Consider the following 21,059-nt stretch of genomic DNA (forward strand, 5'->3'; position numbering starts at 1 on the left):
ATGTTTCTTACCTTACTATAGATCTATCTCCTGTCACTTCTCAGCTCCCACAACTTACTATAATCATGATAGCATGAATGGGTTAATAAAAGAAATAGAAATGAAAACAGCATGTGGTAAATGGATATTCTAAGATGTGTCTTTTCATGTTTTAGCCCACATCCAGTTTGAATGTTTCTTACAATGATTAGCACAATAGTAATATTTTCTCTTTGTTGGAGAGGTGTAAAACAGTTCACCTTAAAACTGATGCTGTGTGTGGTAAGGGAGCACCTTTGCTGTTTATGGCCATCCGGTCATTCGATTTGAAACCTCAGGGGCTGTATCTTACAATGTATTTGCTTAGCTTCATCAATGAGAGTGAAGTGAAGTTAGTGCAGAATGATATAAATGATAGTACTTCTTACATCAAAATCCTTATACTTTGAACAGACACTTTATCAAGTGGCTGAGCAAACACAGCAGCTTTTGAAGTATTTGAAGAGCCATTGAATTTGAGAGTCTTCATGCCTTCACTGTCTTTAATCTTATTAGCACAGGCCTCCTTCAGAACATGGCTCTCCCTTGGTTCAAATTTAAGGACACAGATTATAAAATAATACTTAGAACTTCCTATCTACTTCAACCTGTTGATAGATATATCAAATACTTAGGAGACTCTTGAATTTAGAATAAGAAATCATAATATTCTAAAATGATAGCTAAATTGATAGGAACCTATATGATCTCTTTTTTAAAAAAAAGAGAAAGTACTAAAACATTCTCTCCCTACTGTATTTTTTTAAATGAAGCAAGGAAAATCTTTTAATCCAATGCCTATAATCACCAATATATGATCAGGTAAATGAAACAAATAATAATCTAAAGCAAATGTAGTACCTCATGCAGCCAAACTCCAAAGGAGGAATAACAGTATTTTAAATTTAATTATAGTAATTTAGCTAAATATCACTTTTATCTAATTTTCTTTTTATTCTTATATGTTTGGGCTCATCCTGGCCCACTTGTGCTTAGAAGCACAACTTCATAACTAAATAAGAAACTGCATATGAAAATACTGCCTGATTCTTGGTACAAAATAGGTGGCCACTTGTAGAGAGTAGGACAGTCAGAGCTACAAGTGGCCTGTGCGTGCATCTCCGCTTCTGCTGTGGCTAGTTGTCTGTCTTGTGGCGCAGCAAGTCTCTCCTTCCACTTCTGATTTCCCAAACTGAGCATCAGTTTTCTTGCTTTTCAGTGCTGTGACGCGCACGTCTCAGATGTTGATCTGTTTGTGGTTCTCAATATCGCCATTATGGTTTAGCCGAGCTTATTATCCCTGGATTGTTGTTGGACTTCTCATTGTCTTCCCTGATGTTTTTACTTTGTGTCTGTCTCTGAGTTTTCTTGATTGTTGCCGTACCCTTTTTCATGAACTTCTAACGCATCATACCTAACCAAGTAAGCATTAAGCCTAGTCCAGCTTTCAGAGTTCTTTATATACAGACTGCCATCCTACCTTTTTCTCCTGCCTCTCTCACTGCATAGCCCTTTTTTCTCTATTCACAGACATTCATATACATGCCTAATCTCCCCTTATAGGCTGTAAATTGCATGTAAGCTAAGGTGATATAGTTGTTTTGTATCTTATACAGTACGTTCGTTGCACATTGTATGTGCTTAGGAAGTGAATAGGAAAGATTATTATACTTTCTCCTTCAATATAAAAAATTAACATATGAACTCTGACCCTTCTTGATGAGTCAGTTGTTATCCTTAATATCAACTTCAAACATATATTGAGAACCTCTCACAGGAAGGGTTTCTGCTAGGCAGAACTAGGTAGTTACTGACAAAGGCAGCCTATTGAGGGTCCTGCTAAATTAGGTATACATACTGTGTAAGCTGAAAAATATATTAAGGGGTTAGTTTAAAATAAGTATAAGTTGTCTCTCAATTCTATTTTCAGAGATATATTCTTTAGTGAAAGAAGGATGATGTAAATGTTTTGGTGCTATATTGTTATGATCTGTGTGTCTGTAGGTATAGGTGAACACATACAACAGAGAGAAAGAGAGACAGACAAACAGACAGAAACAGAGAGAAAAGACAGAAAGCCCAGTGAGAGAACACAAAATAAAGTCAGTTCTTCTAATCGCTTTTAAAGTGTTTGCTCTAATTCTAAGCAGTACTCTTTAAAAGATGTAGTCTTTTCATAAACTTGAGTAATATGTAGCGGGAATGTACCATGGCAAAGCTCTGCTCGGCCATTAGCTGTAATCTGGTGTTTTACTTTGTAGAAATCTCTAAATTTAAGGCTTGCACTTTCTAAAGGATGCTATTGTGTTCTGTGGAAGCATGGTCGCAGAGAGGGGTAATTTCGTAAGTGGACGTGGCAGAATCTTTTCTTTAAATTGTACATTAGAAAAAAGTATGTCTAAGCTGCTGTTTTGAAACTTCCTTTGTCACTCTCATAAGCTTTTTCTTTATGGCTACAAATGATATGTATTAAGAAAGTAGATTCTAACTATTTTCAATTTGATGCTCCCTTGCAGATTGTTAAGGAAATGGACACTTTTATGGCAATTGTTGCTTCAGTGTCCTTTGATTGAGAAAATATATAGACAAACATTTACTATTAAATTGTGTGACTCTTTTCATGCATCAGCATTTCCATAAAAAGTACATTTTTCAAAATATAGTATCACATGTGTATTAGCATAATTTATTGTTGAATAATGTATAATGGACGTCTAGATTCTCTACCCCTTACAATAGCAGAACCTGGTAACTGGTATTCAGTGATTAAGTGGCAGGTTGAAAACTGCCACTTTTGAAGATATATTTGACTTCTTTAGACATTACTATCAAAAATGTATATTTTAGCCAATGATTTGTTAATTGTTGCTTTATTCAATAATTTAAAAATGTATTCTAGAACATCTCAAAACTGTACTATTCTGATTTGTAGATTAAACCAACTTCTCAATGAACTAGAAGGAAGGACGAAAGGAAACTTTTATTGTACTGATTGTTTTCATTCTAAAATGCTTTATTTATGTACTTTGCCTCCAAACGTTTTCACCATCCATATTTTGCCATTAATGTGAGCACATTTAACTCACTTAACTGTATGGAGTGACTAGAATGTGCTTACTACCCCGATAATCATTTGCATCTCTCCATTTCGCTCTCTCCTTCAGTACCCCTCTTTAAACACACTAGTATCAGTATCAGCTTCAGTGTCAGCCAGGTCAGGCTGAACTAGCTTGGTTGAAATAGAGCCACTACTTCCATTAAAATTCCTGTGGTTTATATATCTGGATCTCCAACCCTGACAAGTTTCCTAAAGATGAAGACGGTGGTTCATTGCTCATTACTCATATGTTCCGCTGTGATAATTTTGATGTAGTGAAAATATATTATCATTTCTGAGATTACAAATTTGTGTACCAGGGCTGAGGATGTAGCTTAATGAAAGTCCTTGCCTAGTGTGTACGCAGTATCCTTTCAATTCCCAGTAGCTAAAGAAATAAATAAATTTTGCATCGAGTACAATTTCTAGCCATTTTGAACATGATGAATCTCAGTGTAGGAGTAACCTTCCTGTATTGTGTTGTAAATGTCAGTAACAGGATTAATCACTTACTGGGAAACCTTAGGTGTTAAGGTTGGGGATGTAGCTCAGTAGCGGCGTGCTTGCGACCGTTGGCTTGATACTGTTGGCTTCATACCTGGCACTACACAACAAACAGAACTTCAGATATTAAGTTGTAGCAGATCCTATGCTTGCCACGTGCCCTGTGACACGAAGTGTGCTTACCTGGTCATGCTGTACATAATTAGGTGTAGTGCGCTGTCCACATCTGTGGTAGGAGCGGGGAATACAAGTGGGTCCCTCTCCTGCCCAGGTACTTTGTTCGCTTCTGGGTGCCTCACTGTGATCATCAGGATCAAGAAAACAAATGAGTTCAAAGATGGGGAAAGAGTAAAAGCTCTTAACAAATGAGGAGTGATCACAAGTTCTGGGGTCCCATTTAGTTATATTTTATAATATATTTAAAGGACATGGAACTAGTAGAGCTATTACTATTTCAAAGGTTACTATATATTAAATTTATTCTTTATAGCTTTTTTAGGTTGAATTAGTCCCATGGAGTTGACTTTCTATTCCATACAGAGAATAACCTAACTAGTGGAATGGGTTAAATTAAGAGAAAAGAACACTTGATATTAATAGGGATACTCGGTCCTAGGCTCAGTGACACTTGATGAGCTATGATAAAGAATAATAAGGATCTCATGGGTGTGTGGACTGCATAGGCTGTAAAGGGTCTTTCAAACATAAGAATCTCCACAATATTGGAGACGAAACAAGTGCCTAACACAAACCATGACTTAGCAGCAGAATATTCACTTTTCATTTGCGCTCTCAGAACTTAATGTCTCCTTCAACTGCTAAGCCGTTGTGAATTCCTTAAGAGCTATACATTTAAAATTGCGCTGGACTCAGATGCAGCAGAATATGGAGGACACCAGAGACTGGACCACAACACGGATTTCTTTTCTGAGCCTTTTGCGCATAATGGGCGTCATTATTCTCTTTTGGTAAGTGAGGCTCTTAAGATACTTTCATTCTATTTTAATCTTAATTCTGTTTTAATCCCTTATTTTTATAGTCATGCTTTTGTTTCAAGAAATATCTTTTCAAGTGGCAGCATGAGAAAAAAAAGAGGGATAGGAAAAGGACACTGCATTTGAAAACAAGGTATAACATATTGTGCTGGAACAGATTGGGTATTTGGAAAGGTAGTGATAAAGGTTATTTGAGGACAGTTGGGGAAGGAAATTTGAATATTAATAGATACAGAAATTATCTCAGGAAATGAGAAGAAGGCAAGTTTTAATTTTTTCAGTTATGAATATTTCTCTTCTTCCTACAATAATTTACTGCCTTCCTGTTCTTGCTTTCTTTGGAATAATTTACACTAAGAAGTCTTCCACATTATTGACTATATAATGAAGTTTAATTTAAAACACCTTAAGGGAATCAATAAAAATTGTATCTGTTTTCTTTCCTTTCATGTAGTAAATTGAAAGCTGAGTTTCTTTTTGGTTTAAATTCCTCTGGCTACCACATATTCGTGAGGAAAGCTGTTTATTATATAACCAATTTTTACTTCGTGGTTTTGACACAAATGGTAGAATGTTGTCTTACACTACTATATTTAAATTCTTTAAAAGATACAGAATTCAGCAATGTTTTATGTTGGGGAAATTCTTCCTTTAATCTATGGTCTTATAGTACACTCAGATCCACATCTGTGTTACATTATTTCTCTTTTCTTCCTTTGTTGGCTGGTTATATGTCTGTCTTTCACTCTCCATCTATTTCTTTATCCCGAACCTGCATTTCCTTTTTTTTTCCCTTGACATAAAGACGAACTTAACATTCATTACTCAAGAGGGAGTTATCTAACAAATATATGGATTTATCATAGCTGTTAAAGCTATAAATTTGATAAATTATTTCACTTTTGAGAAGTTTAGATACAAGTTAACTATAAGAATATATATGGTGCTCCTGGATCTTTTGTTTTCCTACCATTTTTTCAACTCTTAAAGTGGCACTAACCCTTCCTTAGGTCAGTTGCTGTGTTACACACAGAATTGATGTACCATCAAATAAATGGCATGGGTACATTTCAAAGATGAAGTTATTTGGGTACAGGCTGTTAGGAAAGTGTAGTGACTGTAGGAGAATTCGGTGTTACACATGGGTGTATGGGTACATGGGTATGTGTTCGTGATGACATTTTTATACTTTTAGATATATACAGAGGTGCATACATATTGTTGAAAGAGAGAGAGAGATCTCAAAGGTGGTCTGACTCTTCAAAGAATTATTGTTATAGTTATCAGAACATTCAGTTTTGAGATGCAAGATTAATAAAAAATAGTTTAGTGAATAAGAAAATTACCTTCACACTCTAGAGTAAAAAGGGTTAAAGCAAACTCTAGAGTAAAAAGAGGTTAGGAAAAACGTTCAGCTCACAAAGAGGAATCCTGGAGGGTCAGCAACCACTTGCAATAAAACTGAACCTTAACCAGCTGAACTAGACTGAAAGGGACTTTAAAGGTTTAGCCAAACTCTTATGTAGCCAGCTCTCCTGAATATTCATGGAGCCCTACAAATTTTGGTGACAGACAGGATCCTGATGTTATGGGGAAAAGTTAACAAAATGTCATAGCAAAGACATGGGATATACTACCTGTCTGCCATTTACTGTCTTTGAAAACTTGAGTAATATATCATTTGTGTGCCTCAGTTTTCCTCATATATATAAGTGAAGAGTAATCATAGCACTCTCCCTACAGCAAAGATTCCTAGAAAATGTAAATTCACAAGTATGGCAAACTTTTTGGAAACTATAAAATGTTACTGCATGTATATTTAAATATTATTATTGCCATGGCTATTTAATAATTGTTTGGATATTTTAAATAAGGCTAGACACAATGCTTTGAGGATACATGATTAAGAATACCTTCTCTGAATGTTGGGGAAATTTTAATCTTAGATAAAAGCTCACAGATTTTGTGGTTGGACAGAAAATAGCATGATTTAACGCTGATTTTGCAGTGGCAAAACTATTCTGCCATAATTAAAACAGTCAACTAACCAGGGGCAGCAGCAATCAGATTACTTTCTAAGCACTAACTGAATTGATCTCACAAACATGGAATGTATAGTTTGAAATTAGCAGGTAATATGAGGAATATCTCCTAAGTCTCAATAACACGTAGAGGAATGCAGCACTGCAAGCACATGAGAAATAGAAAAGATCTTCACCACTGCTGGTAATAGAATTCTGATCCAGTTCAGCCAGGAAGATAAGATAAGCCTTGTCTTCTAGAAGCAGCATCTTGTTTTCCATGATTGCAGGTGCTTCAGGTATTGCTCATTTAAATCAGTCTTTAAGCTGCTGATGAAATGTTCACTGGCTTTAATATTAGAAGAAGAGATCCCTAATGGACCAGTAAAATAGCGAAAATCCAAGAAAACAGGTTCCTTCTTGCAAGAGTTTTCCTGCAAAGAGCCAAAGGGAGGAAAAAAATCACATGAACAAGTAGCCATTACAGGAATGCCTTATTATAATGAAACTCATTAAATTGAATTCATGTGTGTTTGAATCCAATCCGATTCTTCAACATGACCCACAGTGCTGCAGGACTCACATCTCTGCTCGTGAAATCTAGCCACCTCCCACACCTAGAATAAAGGGAGGGAGGACCAAATAAAACTTTTACTTCTTGCATGAAATTTCTGTCCATCATAACGAGTGCACAGCGTTTTCTGAAGTTTAATTTGCAAGCTCAATAATCCAAAGGATCTGCTGAATGAGTGTCAAATCTGTTTTCAAAGATAGCAACAAACAGAGCTCGAAGGAATGTTAAAATAACAGTCCCTGCTGCATCAGCAGGTGGAACCCAAGCATTGTCTCTCAGCTCCTTCAGGTGAAACCGTGAAGCCGGGGAATAACCGCACATGTACACCCACTGAAGCACTGTTGCTGCAGTTAGAGGGCCTCTCAAATGCCAGAGCGGTAGGGCAGGACTTCTGCACTTTGCTTTACTGATAGTTACTGGAAACTTCACTTTAGCGAAAACATTTCTCTTTATTTTTGTTCCTGATACGGGAACCTAAATGTTAATTTGTATGTTAATTTGTACATATGGGGTGGGAAGGCCTCCTTTCTCTGGTTCATATTCCATGGCACAAATGGGAGGCAAGAGATGATTTAAACTTAAATGAAAGAGATTTCTTTACAGCAACTGATGTGGTTTCAATGATAACAATATGAATAAAGCAAAAGACTTAGCATTAGTTACTTTGCCCGTTAAGCTCCCTGCCAATAAGAAATAGATATATTTATTCACATCTAAATTGGGGGATTCAAAAGTAGACTTTTAGTTTAAATAGGGGATTTTTTTTACAGTGGCACCTTGACAAAAGTATGTTTTTATTTTTATTTTTAAAAATTTAAAAAGTAACCAAACGACAATAAAGACAAAATCAAAACAACACAACAGAAACGATACATGACCTCAAAACAAAATGATAAGAATCAACAGTGGTTGCTACTTTACACACTGTTATCATCAACGAAGCTGCTCAGTCCACCAGACGTAAGAATGTGAGACTGATCAAACAATCAAAGACAGTAACAAGTAATCAAAAAAAAAAACAAAAAACAAAAAACAAAACTTGGAAATGATGCAGAGCTTCACCATACAAGATGGTAGGAGTTCAACAATAGTTCTTATACTGCATATTGTTTAGTCCTTTAGTTTTAAGTTTAGAAAACACCATTTAACAGTTTGGACATGTCTTTAGCTCTCACCAAGTTACAGAAATGTTTAATTTTTTTAATTGAAAAATTCTCAATTCTTCAATTTTTCTCATGTTTCTAAATTATATGAGATGATACATGTTTCTACGTAGAAATAATCATGTTTCTACGTAGAAATAATCATTAGCATCACTTTCCCCTAATACAAAATAATGAATTTCTTTTGTCTGCAGATTTTTGTTATCTCAGCATATATATGAAAAATAAAATTACTTTGTATGTCACTTTCAGTTTTCAAAATAAGTTGTAAAAATTTTCTACATAATGTATATAGATTTAAAAGATCTGATATACTTTCAATTGAAAAATATTTCAATCCTACCATATTGTGCCTGAATGTGCTATTGCTAAATTTAACAGCATCTAAGAAAATTTAAAAATTAGCTTTTTTAGTATTAAGACTTTTTCTTTAAAAATTTTCTCTGTGCAAATGTTTGACACCTGTTTTCAAAAATTTTGTAAAAAATTTTTACAACTCAATTATGACCCTAGAGAAAGATAACACTTTACATGGTTGACATATTAGAATAAATCACTGCATGATCAGTTACCTTTTTAGGCATATTAATGATTACTGTAGTAATTATGATATTATAGTCAAAATAACTGAATAGTTTATCATTCACTTGACTCTCAGTAGATAACTTGGATTGTACTGCACTGTTCCACCTCTCTCCAACAAGTTGGTGATGAACATAGCTAGAAAAAAGGAAAGCGTAGCCACATTTTTTCATATGTGTATAGTGTGATCCTTGTTGCCAAATGTTTAGAGCAAGGCTAATAAATGTGCAAGGTAGATATGTTTACCAGCATGTATTGTGTGGAACATGCATGCTAAATTATGTGTAACCTGCATGTCTAATGGAACTTCCTATGTGTGAGAAATTGAAATTGTAAATTGTTCTAATTAAGTATATTTAAGTATTTATGTCTTAATCTAGTTATATTTATTTCTTTCTTCTTAGTAAATGAATCCTTACTAGCTTTTGAATTAAAATTATAAAACAAGAGTATAAAGCTAACACCACTAAATTTTAGGGACCCCAAATGTTTCTAATTGTCTTCTCATAAGGATTAGGTCTGATTTTGGTTAGTTCTTTAGTGTAACTGGTAATCATTTCCTAACTACTAAGAAAATTGTTTATATACTAATAAATATAGTAATAAAGAACAACACTAAAAATCCCATAGTCAGAGATAGGGAAAATCACTTGCTTGGGGAAATTCTTTCATGTTGCTTATACCACAAAGACCTTAAAGCAACATAAACACGTTCTGGTAATTAACACTGCAGTGAGAAGTATAATTACACACTGTCCCTGTGAATGATATAATACAATAATCAACTGAAAGTTTTTTAGCAGATAGTATTAAAGGTCTCTAAATGTGAGTAGAATTGACATTATAAAACTCCATATGTAAAATCAGCCAGCATCATCATTTAGAGTTTTTGGAGCATTTTCTTTTGTGTGTGTGTGCCAGGAATCAAACTCAGGACCTTGCACTTGCCAGGCAGGAACTGTATCCCCAGCTCTACTTGAAGCATTTCTTAACCATTAAATGCCAAAAAGAAAATTTGTCATATATATTGCAAACTTGAACTTCTACTGGCCTCCTTTTTCTTTTTTTTTTTTTTTTTACTGTTAAATGTAGGCTATCTAAAATATCAGAAGTTCCAAAGAGATTAAGACTGCTTATAAATTATCAGTACAGTATATATATTTATGATTATTTTCCAGTCATGCAATTATTATAAGGTTAGGGGCCAGAGTAGATATCATGACTGTATAGGATCCAAATAGGGGATTGATGGGGTTTTTCCTGATATATCACTATATACACATGGAAGGGGACCTGGTGTTATTTGGCTTACATCTGATTAATGTGTTGCATTGCAAATTTAACAGGAAACTAGATTTATCAGAGTCCTTATTCCAGTATAATGGGACAGTGTCTTACCAGACAAACATACTTAACTTAACTGCAATTTTTGTAAAGTTTCTGGTGTGAGAATGTAGATTGCTTTTCAGTTTTAAATTATGGCAAAAAAAGAATGATTCTGATTAGAACCTGCTATTTCACTAATTAATTAAACCCCAATAACTGTGATCTTTAAGCCTAACTACATAGACTAACCCCTTGCATGAGTATATGAGAATCCCTTTGGAAGCCAGTTCTTTGTTAAGGGTAGATTACGGTTAATTTGGGCCCATTTTGATAACTTTGAGAAGGAATGAGATGGATCAGACTGTTGGTTTCTTTCTGCAGCTTTGCTTTGCTCTCTGTTGCTTTTGTCTGTAGCTTGATTGTGGAAATATGCCAGCCTTTGGCCGGCATCTGCCTGCCTATATTGTTAATATTCCTGTATTTTTTGTGGATACTTGCAGCTTCCTTTTGTTGAAACAGTCTCATACCCTCTGACCTTCTTTCAGAGAAAACACTACACAGAATAGATTGCATTAGGAATTAAATTCTTATGTGATTTAAAAGCTGTAAGGCATTAAAGCTGGATGTGGTAGTGAACACCTATAATCCCAGCACTCGGGAGGCTGAGACAGGAGGATCACTACAAGTTCAACGCCAGCCTGGGCTGCAGAGTGAGCTCAAGGCCAGCCTGAACTGCATAGGGAGACCCTGACTCCAAAAAGCAAACAAACAAAAATGATCTCAAATTCAACCCCTGCCTGGGTGACTTAAGGAGACCCCTGTCTCAAAATTGTAAGGCATTAAATACAATGTGCAAATTGCAGGGAAACAGATTGTGGGACTGAAATATCTGGTTTCTTTTAATGGATATGAGGATGTGATATTTATGTTTTTGGAGATACTGGATTGCAAACCAGACTGTAAGTCACTGACCTACACCGTGATTGTTAACATCTGTGCATTATTTTCTCAAATGAATATGATTTTCCAAGGCACTATTACATTTCCTTGAAGGCTAGAAAAACTGTTGTCTACATTTTACGTTCCATAAATTTCTTAAAATGCTACCATTTTAAAACTACCTTTAAGTTTTGATGTTCAAAAAAACCACCTTATTAGTGTATCTGATATATATATAATATATAAATATATATGTATTAATAATATAGAGAGAGAGAGAAAAAGGGAAGGAAGGAAAGAAGGAAAAAACAAAGGAAGGTAGGAAGGAAGGGAACAAAAGAAAGAAAGAAAGAAAGAAAGAAAGAAAGAAAGAAAGAAAGAAAGAAAGAAAGAAAAGAACAGAAAAAAGAAAAGAAAAGAAAAAAAGAAAAGAAGAAAGAAACACACATACCCATTTCTTACAAATACCCGAAAGGAAAGCATTTTGTTCATTTGTAAAGTTAAGATGCTTTGGACATACAAGTGTCATTCACTGTTATATAAACATGGAAATAAAATCAGCTGTTTTATCTTTTTCCTAAAACTATGCCTGCTTTGCATCTTTCATTCTGTTCTAAGCTATTTTAAAAACCTCTCTATTTTAACCATCAGTCAAGCTTTTGCTTAAAGATAAAGTGACTAATTTGGTAAAATATTAATAAAGTCAGAAATGGAGAGAGATTGTCACAGTGATGACAGTAATCTGCACTATTATTCTTGCTGGTAACTTTGTTGACAGTTCAGTATGTTATGCATAGAATAACACGTAGATAAGCTTTCAAGTTCACATCACCTAAATTTTATAAAAACTGTTTCAGAGGTAAAAACATCAGAGGATAGCTTTGAAATGTGTACACATTGATCCCCCCCCTTATTGCTTTATTCATTATACATAGTTTTAGACATCCCTGGCACCTACTTTGTCCAACAACACTGGCTGAGGGTGAGAAATTGAGACATGTGGCCTTTGCCCTTGTGGATGTTGTTGTCTACAGGAAGGACAAAGCAGATGCTATGATCAAAAAAAAGGGGAAGCCTGTTGAATCTGGGACTGTCAGGGAAAGCTTCCAAAGGAACTGGGGTTTTATTAGCACATGTGTGCAGTACACATGTACAATGCGTACATTCATCTTGGTAGTTGGCTCACATATGGACCCAGTCTTAATGCTTTTACTTCCTCTCCCCCTCTGTCCTTTGCTCTCCTACCTACTTTGAAAAGCCCTTCCTTCTATTTTCCTGTTACTGTATCTACCTTTTATTTTCCTTTCACATTATGCATACTTTAGGGTTCTCATATAAGAGGAACCTTATATCTCATATCATGCAATATTTAAACTGTGTCTGATTTATTTCACTTAGCATTTTGGTCAAAAGGTGCATCAGTTTTCCTAAAAATGACTCAAATGGACCAAGATACACAGAAGCAAAGAAAGCAAAGAGTGTTTGGAGCAGAAATCACATTGTAGATAAAGATTCAGAAAGGGAGAGTTTGAGACAGCTGAGGAACAGTACAGCCCCAGTAACCGGGGCCCAGTGATGAAGGGAGAAGATGGGAGTGTGCTGTGGATGAGCTGGAGGTCGGACGTAGGCAAGGGGGAGCTGAGTCAGAGCTGTGCAGGGCGTGGGAAAGATGTTTATTCTGTTTCACATGGAAACACAAGCTTTTTGGTGGGGTTAAATTAAAGAGGGCCCCCAAATCCAATCAGAATCTCTTATACTTCAATTTTTGTTCTTAAAATGGAAAGAAACAAGTGGTGGTATTATCAGTGTCCCGAGGCAAAGCCAAGCTTTGTATGATACTTTTATCCATGCAAGTAGAGTAACAGTGTGAACTCTAAAGCAGCCTTCCTTCACTCCCCACGTCATGCAGTGAGCGCCATTTATGTCACTCCTGTATGATGCACATTTTTTGTACATAGTATGGAGCCCTCTTGTGGCGATTGCTTGAAAGTGCTCCTACATCCCTGCCGGAAGTGCGTTGAGGCTTTGAAGGGCTGGTGGAATTGTGGAAGTAACTGTACCATTAGTCAAATATGAGTCTGTGTCGTGTCTGGGTTGTTTGACATAATGACAGCATGTTCACTATTTCTGTCGATTGCACTGACATGACTGTGTTGACCTAGGTGTACATTCCAAACCGCGTGGCCCTCATCCTTCAGAATGTGGATCTGCCAAACTGAAGAGATCTGGTTTCAGCGCCGCTACGGCTACATGTGCATACGTGTTCCCTTGCTGGTTTGTGCTGTCACAGAGTTTACAGTGTGCAGGCTTTTCAAAATACAGGTGCCTAGCCATAATGTCAGGCTGAAATTCAACACTGTCATGTGCAACTATATCAAGCTTTTCTTTAAGAAGTAGAGAGTGATATGTTTAAAATTTAGAGATCTGTTTTGCCAAGCCATCTGAGAAGCTAGTATTTTCAAATAAAGTATAATATATGTCTTTAAAACATTTTACTTTCCTGGGTAATCATTTAACCCTTTTAATTTCAATTTTGAATTATGTGTCATATACAATTATTTCTGTTGAATGTATGCAGCATTTTTTAGGACGGGTAGTTGATGGCCGTATTTGTATCTATTTGTCTAAATCATGAGATACCAAATTTGTTTCTCTGGGTTTCATTTAATTGTGTTTGGAAATACTGTAATAAATATATAGTAGAAATAATATAAAATTTAGAATTGTATCAAACGTAATATAAAGTCTATGTCTATGAATTTATCTATGTTTCATTTTGCATTAAGTGTTTATCTTATGATCTGTTCACATACTATTTTGGTAGATGGCAATATATCAGTTTTCTGAAGACTTGGCATAGTAACTGTAACATCAAAATGTCTTTTGCTTTCAATCAATTAAAAAAATTGCAGAATTGCCTTTGCCACTGTTTTTTTTTTTTGCTGTCCTATTATAGAGATTGTTTCAGAATGAATTTCACGTGTCTATTCTCATTTCTGATAACTTCTCTACATATGTTTACATGTGTATGATGTGCTAGGAAGAAAATTATTTCTCATGTTTTGGGAAACATCTTATCTTAAAAATCGTATTAATCAATTCTTGTATCTAAGCTCCTGTTCAGCAGTACATCTGAGCACTTTCAGAATCTTAATTAACTATTTGAATTCATTGGGGTACTTTTTCATGAAACTGCCCTTCAATTATTAAATAGAGAGCCAGAGGTTTTCACTGGTATTCAACTCACTCATGTCTGAGAAATTATGATGTATTTATAAGGGAGAAGATACTTGCAATATTATTTTAAAGATGACATTTTCCCCCTAATATCAATACTGGCTTCTTGGTGGTTTTGTTTGTTTGGCTGGTTGGTTTCAACCTGGTTTTTTTGTGATTAATAATGAATAGTTATTTAAAAACTCACTGATTGGTGAGATATTAACCATCATCCTTAAACTGTTTTGAGTAAGTCCTATAGTATTTAGGCCTGGAAGGTACCACTTACTTAAAATTCCAAATAAAATGGTAATTTAACTTCCTGAAAGACCTGACAATATTAGCCCGCAATGGTATGAATGTGGAAGTATCACTGAAGTCACCACGGTACTTTCTCCTTTACAGGGACACATTAGTATCCTAGCGCTGCTGTGATCTGTATTGTCTACCTGCTTTTGATTGTGACACACGTAGCCATGATGCTGTGTTATAGTTCGGAATTACTTACCATTGCATTTGTGGTGTATGAAGAGATATAGTATTTCTCTAGGAAGGATATTTTTAAATGACAAGAAATTAGCATCCAGAATCCATTTTCTTGTCATTTTGACCTTTCTGGCAGTGTTAAAAGACCAGAGTAATGACAGCTATATTTTCACTACATAGATTGATTTGGCTGAGATCTTTAGATTTCCAAGTGTAAATTAGACCTTACCAATGTAACCTAAGTTATCTGCCCTTCTCAGATGCCCCACACACAAGCACGCCCAGAAGAGCAGTGCATCTGTGTTGCTAGGGAAGAATTATAATAATAAATGAAATGCTAAGAGTCCACAATGAAACGCAGGGTTTCTTCTCTCCCATGGTATGGGAAGTTTTATAGAACATTCTAGTGTTCTAGTATATTTCATGGTAGAACTTTTGCTTTATATCAGTGACACATAACAATTTTTTTCCTCTGCTGTGCTTATTACTAGCATCAGAAATGAGAGTAGCCTATCTTTGTTGACTTCTTAAGAGTGTTTTTGCTGGTTTAATTTATATATCCTAAAAACACAGAAGACTACAGATTTTTTGAATCATTTTCTAATATTAGCAAACAAGTGCTAATTATCACTTATTATCCAAACTGAGATTTACTCCAACACTGATAATGGTCAGTATTTTAGTTTGATATTATCCTGCTAAGAAGTAGTAGTTTGTAGTAGCCAAAAATCAAATCATCAATATTTTTTTCCTACAGTGTTTCTGACTTTATACCACTTGAATTCTGAGGGTCAGTGCCTTGCATATTTTCTCTTCTGAAAATTTGATATTTCTCCCTTTGCCTTATTCTTAGCTGATGTATTCATTTCTAACATAAAATGAGGAATTTAGCCACCATGTTCCTCACCTTCAAAAAGTAACCAGTGACAGTAAACTGACTTTTCTTGCAGGAACTATAAAGAATGCTAGTATTCTTTCTTCCTCTGACAGAAGCACCCTCCACCCCAGCACTAACAGTTCAACATTTGTCTCCTGTCAGGGCCATAAGCCATTGCTGTGCGAGACCATCCAGGAGCTTGCCTGAGTAAGGAGCCTATTCTTCAAATAATACACAAGACTGTGCAGAAAGATCGAGGGAAAGCAATGAAGGGTAATGTGTTTTCCTCTCAAGTTCAGCTTTCAGCGTTAGGGCAGATATCTTTTCACTGTCTCTGGTCCTGCAGCCGTGGTCTTTGGCAGAGAAAGCATCGGAAAACAGCTTTGCTACTGCTCTTCCTGTGTAGAAGCGGTGGGAGCAGAGGTACCTGATGGAAACCTAAATGGTGAAGCGGCATCCCAGCCTGCCTTGTGTCTCTCAGTCTATTGCTTTTTGCCTGTTTTCAGTCATGCGCTGAACTTGGGTTCTTTAGAGTGGTGGAGTTCATTTATCTCTCCCTTATAAGGGGGTGAACACTGAGCTGTGAACTTCGTTAGGTGAAATATTCTGATGGAAGAAAATAGAAATCTGAGGCAGAGCAATGTCATGTCCTTTATTCAGGGGAGTTCATTTATCATTCACAATGTGTTGGAATAGAAATGTAGATAAATTCTCTCACTAAAGCCAGCCTTTAGGGGGAAAAGAATCAAATGAACTCCCTACTAATTTCTCTGCTCTATTATCCTATTAATGACGATTTGTCGAAAATTGCAGAGAAACATTCATACTTTCCGGCAAGAATTCTTAATTGGTATTGTGAAGAATTAAGATACAGTAGCTGTAAGTGTTTTTGTCTCTGTAATTTTAAACTTTACATCTGGATTTGACTCTTGGCAAAAGCTGTGCTGAGGAAGTAGTGTTTGTGTACATGAAAGATTATTTGGTACTAGATATGCTTATGCTAAAGAGCATGTCATTTGGAAGCTTACTTACGACTTAATGGTTCTCCTGTAATTTCTGTTGGATCAGAGGTGTTTGGCCGTTGTATGTGGACTGTGGGCCGTTTTAACTAAGAAGTGTGGTGCAGTGGCTAGACAATCTGCATTCAAGGTACAGCTGTTTACTCCCAGCACCTCGCTGTTGTAAGCATGCAGTGGCTATTTGCTCCTATCCAGGTTGCAAGACAGTTAAAGTGAAAGGATGAGCCCCTGCCGTTGATTTTATACATGTCGTTAGTTAACGGATTGCTAGACATGTGGATAGCGAGTCAGTGATTATGGGCATCTTCCAAGTTTGTTATCAGGGATGCAACTGTCACCACTACCTGTCTGTCTCTCAGGACTTCTGCACTAAGTTATCTGCACTCTCAAATGAGGTGTGGTCTGCTTTTTGCAGGACTTTTGCATTTCCTCAACCAGTACAGATGAGGCAGATTTGCAGTCCTCTGCTGCTTTTATTTGCATATGTTATCATTGTCTCTAGTATACAAGGATGTCCTGGGGAATTTCTTTCCCCCATGGCCAATGTCATGCCCCCTTAGCGTTTTCAGCTGTTGTAATACTTCACGCTGTGTAACGCAGACTTGTGAATGTCAGTTCACAACCCCTTTGTAATAAACAAAAGGCAGAGTAAACTAAGTACTAAGTACTAAGTGAAACAGCAACAGAGGCCCTCCAGTGAGGCAAGGCAACTAAATGGTGAGGATCTCCATTCCTTTCCTTCTTTCCCTTTGCCCACAGCCTGGAAGAGAGCACTGGCACAAGGAATAGATGACAGCAGAGGCTTGGAGTTCTGGGAGAGGACTCTCCCTTAGAGATAGTATAGTGCATCACACTTTGACTCAAAAGCCTGCTCTCATCAGAAACGTACATCTTCATTAAATAAACATCTGCACAACTAAATATCAATTTCTTGAAGGGAGAAGAAATACCAACTGTTGATCTGAACTGTTGACAAGCATTTGGTAGTTACAGTAACATAATGCAAAGCAGTAAATGAGCACCTCCCCCAAAAGGTATCACAACAAATTACTTTGCCACAAAGGATATAAATTAAATGACAAAATAAGTTTCAAATTATTTATAAAAACATATGCAAATTAATACAGAAAGCTGCAAATGTGTGGGAAAACAAATACGTGTTTTTATAATTTATGTATGAATATGTGAATGCACATGTACATATATAATTTGTAGATCAGCTGAATATACACAAGTTCACAGATTCTAGTGTTCATCAGGCATGAATAAATATATTGATCTTTGCTTTGCTTCTACTCATGTATTTACCTGGTTTTGTTATAAACATGAAATCTAAATTTTATATGGACTAAAAGAAATGTCCTAATCCATACAATGAAATACAGTGTATGATTCACACATTTTCAAGACTCTCCTGTTTTATTTTTCCTCTAGAAAGAGGGATGGGAGAAATGCAGTTACCTTTTTACTTTCTTATTTATATCCCGGGATTCTTTTAACTGAGCTTGTGGTCTCAGTTTCATTGACTCAAGCAGTACAAATGATGAAAGCACCACATGTAATGTGGCTGCATGAATGCCCTTAGTCACATCATGAATTAGTGGTTAAAGCTGATGGTATGAGTTAGGGATCCTACGCACACATGCACGCACTCCGTTCTTTGAGAAAAGTGGGCATCCCTCAGTGGGACTTTTCAATTTAGAAAAATCAGTAGAATATATAAATCTTTTCTAAACATATATTTTTAAAGACATAAGGTATTGGCTACCATGTATTGAAAGCTTTCTTATTACTGTGCCTGCTGTTGGGTACTTTATAGACTTTTTAGTCTGAATGACATGCAAACTCTGCAAAATGATGATTACTATTCTCTTTTGAGTCTAGGAGTGGGCACATTCTAACTGTACTTTGCCGTCTTTCATGCTGTTTCCACAAAAGGTCATCAGGGATCTCTAGATAAAGGATCAAAACTTGGCTTTCCAAGGAGTTGCTGCCAAAAAGTCTCTCCCCACTCTCTAGGTTGTCTCACCACTTGTTTCCTTTGATGTGCAGAAGCTTTTTAACTTGCTATAATCCCATTTGTTGATTTTCAGTGTTATATCTTTTGCCATCAGCTCAGAAAGTCCTTGCCTAGAGGAATAACAACTATAATATACAAAGAGCTCAAAAACTATTCCCTCCAAAATAAAAGACCCAATCAAAAAATGTACAGCCACAATGAATAAATACTTCTTAGAATAAGAGGTACAAATGGCCGATAAGTACATGAACAATTTTTCAACAATACTGACCACTAGAGAAATGCAAATTTAAACAACACTTAGGCACTATTTTACTTCAGAGAGAGTGGCTTTATCCAGAAATTAGATATGAAATGCTGGTGAGGCTATTAGAGAAAGGAGCTCTTCTACATTGTTGGTGGGAATGTTGAGTAGTACAACCATTTTGGAAATCAATACAGAGATTCCTCAGAAACTAAAGCTACAAATTCCATTTACCCCAACTATTCCCCTTCTGGTTGTTCTCTGAAGTCACTGTATTACACTGATGCATGTATGCCCATGTTTATAGTACCACAATTTATAATAGCCAAATATTTAATATGTGGGGAGGATGTATTCTGAATTGAGGAAGGGTAGAGGCATTTTGGCTTTGACACCTGAACACACACTTCCAGAGACTTGTGGTACTCCCATGTTGCACTGGACACGATGGAAGTGCCCATTCCAGCCTGCAGGACTCTCCTGCCTGCTGCACACAGGGCCTGACATGCCGGCAGATGGCCGCAGTGTCAGCCTGGCAGCACTCCTGAGGCTCGTGAGTGTTTGTCAGCTCAGTAGGTCAGAAGTCTGCAGGCGCTGGGCGGAACAGCAGTAAGCTGCAAAACCAACCGTCGTCCTCCCCTGGTGCAGCGCTGCCACTGACATCTCTCTCAAGCGGAAAAGCTTGGGATACATGGTGGTAAACATGGGCTCACTACAAGGGTGACAGTGTCCCAGGGGACAGTGAGCAGCTCCAGGAGACTTCTGGGTAATGAGATGGGAGACAGGAAGTGCAAATCTTTGAGGAAGTGGTGACGTGTGATAGAGACTCCGCAGGGCCAGCTTTTGCAGAGGCAGCACATAGTCGTGCTCTGTCCCTACAGCCTTCATCTCAGCTGAGAGGAAGATGGTCAGCTGCCTCAATAAAAGGAGAGCAGCTTCACCTCCGCACCTGGATGGGGGCCCCACAGTACTGCACCCAGTGAGTTTATTGTACAGGTAAGACGCCAGCCTTTTCGGTGAATGTTGTTATCCACATCCAAATACTGTAGTTCTTGAGGTCCACCTAGACCAAGAAGCAGAAATGCGAGACAGTTCCCAGCCACGGAGAGCTCAATGAGGCTGCGCAGCTGGCAGAGGTGGTGCGGCACATGCCATAGCCGATTGCGGTCCACAGTACTGCACAGACTGCAGGTCCACAGGTACTGCAGCGAAAGTTACCGGCGAGGCCTCTCAGGTAAAGTTAGCAAACGATTCGTGGAAATGCCCACTGTCTGCAGCTCCTTCAAATCTCCAGCCTTTGGAGGTAGGAATTACAGTTGGTTGTTACCTAATCCAAGATGACGTAAAGCTCTCAGATGACTGATTTCTGGGCAAACGATTTCTAAGACACTGATGCTGAGATCCAGACACTGGAGTTTCACAAGGGTCCGGTAGCTTCCAGAACTATGACTGTGTTGCTTGAGTGAAGGTTTAGTTCCCTGAGGCTTGGAAGCTTCTGAGCAAGGTTTTCTGGCAAGGTTGTCGGACAACTGCTTTTCATACAGCATTTCTCCAAGCACTGCAGTCCTTCACCTTCCAGTAACTCCAGTGCGAAATGGTGTGTGTTCCTATAATGTAAGAACAGATTCTTGTGCTATTCAAACCTTGCCACAGAAACCGTCTTGTGAAGTTCGGAAGCCATGACTGAAAATATCCCGTCACGCATGCTGGAGCACTGCATTTTATCAAAACTGCTTCATTTCTCTGTTACATCTTGGAAATGGTCAGTGTGGCTATCAACAGATGACTGACTAAAGCAGATGTGGTATTTCTACACAATGAAGCACTGCTCTGCCATAAAGAATGATAAATTTGAGGCATTCATAGGTACATGGTTGCACCTTGAGACTATGTTAATTGAAATAAATCAGACACATAAGCTTAAAGTACCTCATGGTTTTTCTTACATGAGGAACTCAAAATATATATAAAGAGCCTT

At 37.0% G+C, this 21,059-nt stretch overlaps 1 protein-coding gene and 1 pseudogene across 1 annotated transcript in view; one reads left to right on the forward strand and one right to left on the reverse strand.

Moving 5' to 3' along the window:
* Gbe1 (glucan (1,4-alpha-), branching enzyme 1) overlaps positions 1–14,138 on the forward strand; it is a 267,155-nt gene extending 253,017 nt beyond the window's left edge. Inside the window, exons 15-16 of the mRNA XM_005375541.2 lie at positions 4,470–4,587; positions 13,382–14,138. Coding sequence (XP_005375598.1) covers positions 4,470–4,587; positions 13,382–13,438 — 175 coding nt within the window. The 3' untranslated portion in view covers positions 13,439–14,138. The remainder of the gene's footprint in view (positions 1–4,469; positions 4,588–13,381) is intronic.
* A 5,507-nt stretch (positions 14,139–19,645) lies between these two features.
* On the reverse strand, positions 19,646–20,762 carry LOC102028718 (annotated as a pseudogene).
* Positions 20,763–21,059: the final 297 nt, after the last annotated feature.

Source organism: Chinchilla lanigera, unplaced genomic scaffold (genome assembly GCF_000276665.1).
Source record: "Chinchilla lanigera isolate Chin_1 unplaced genomic scaffold, ChiLan1.0 scaffold00006, whole genome shotgun sequence".
Lineage (NCBI taxonomy): Eukaryota > Metazoa > Chordata > Mammalia > Rodentia > Chinchillidae > Chinchilla > Chinchilla lanigera.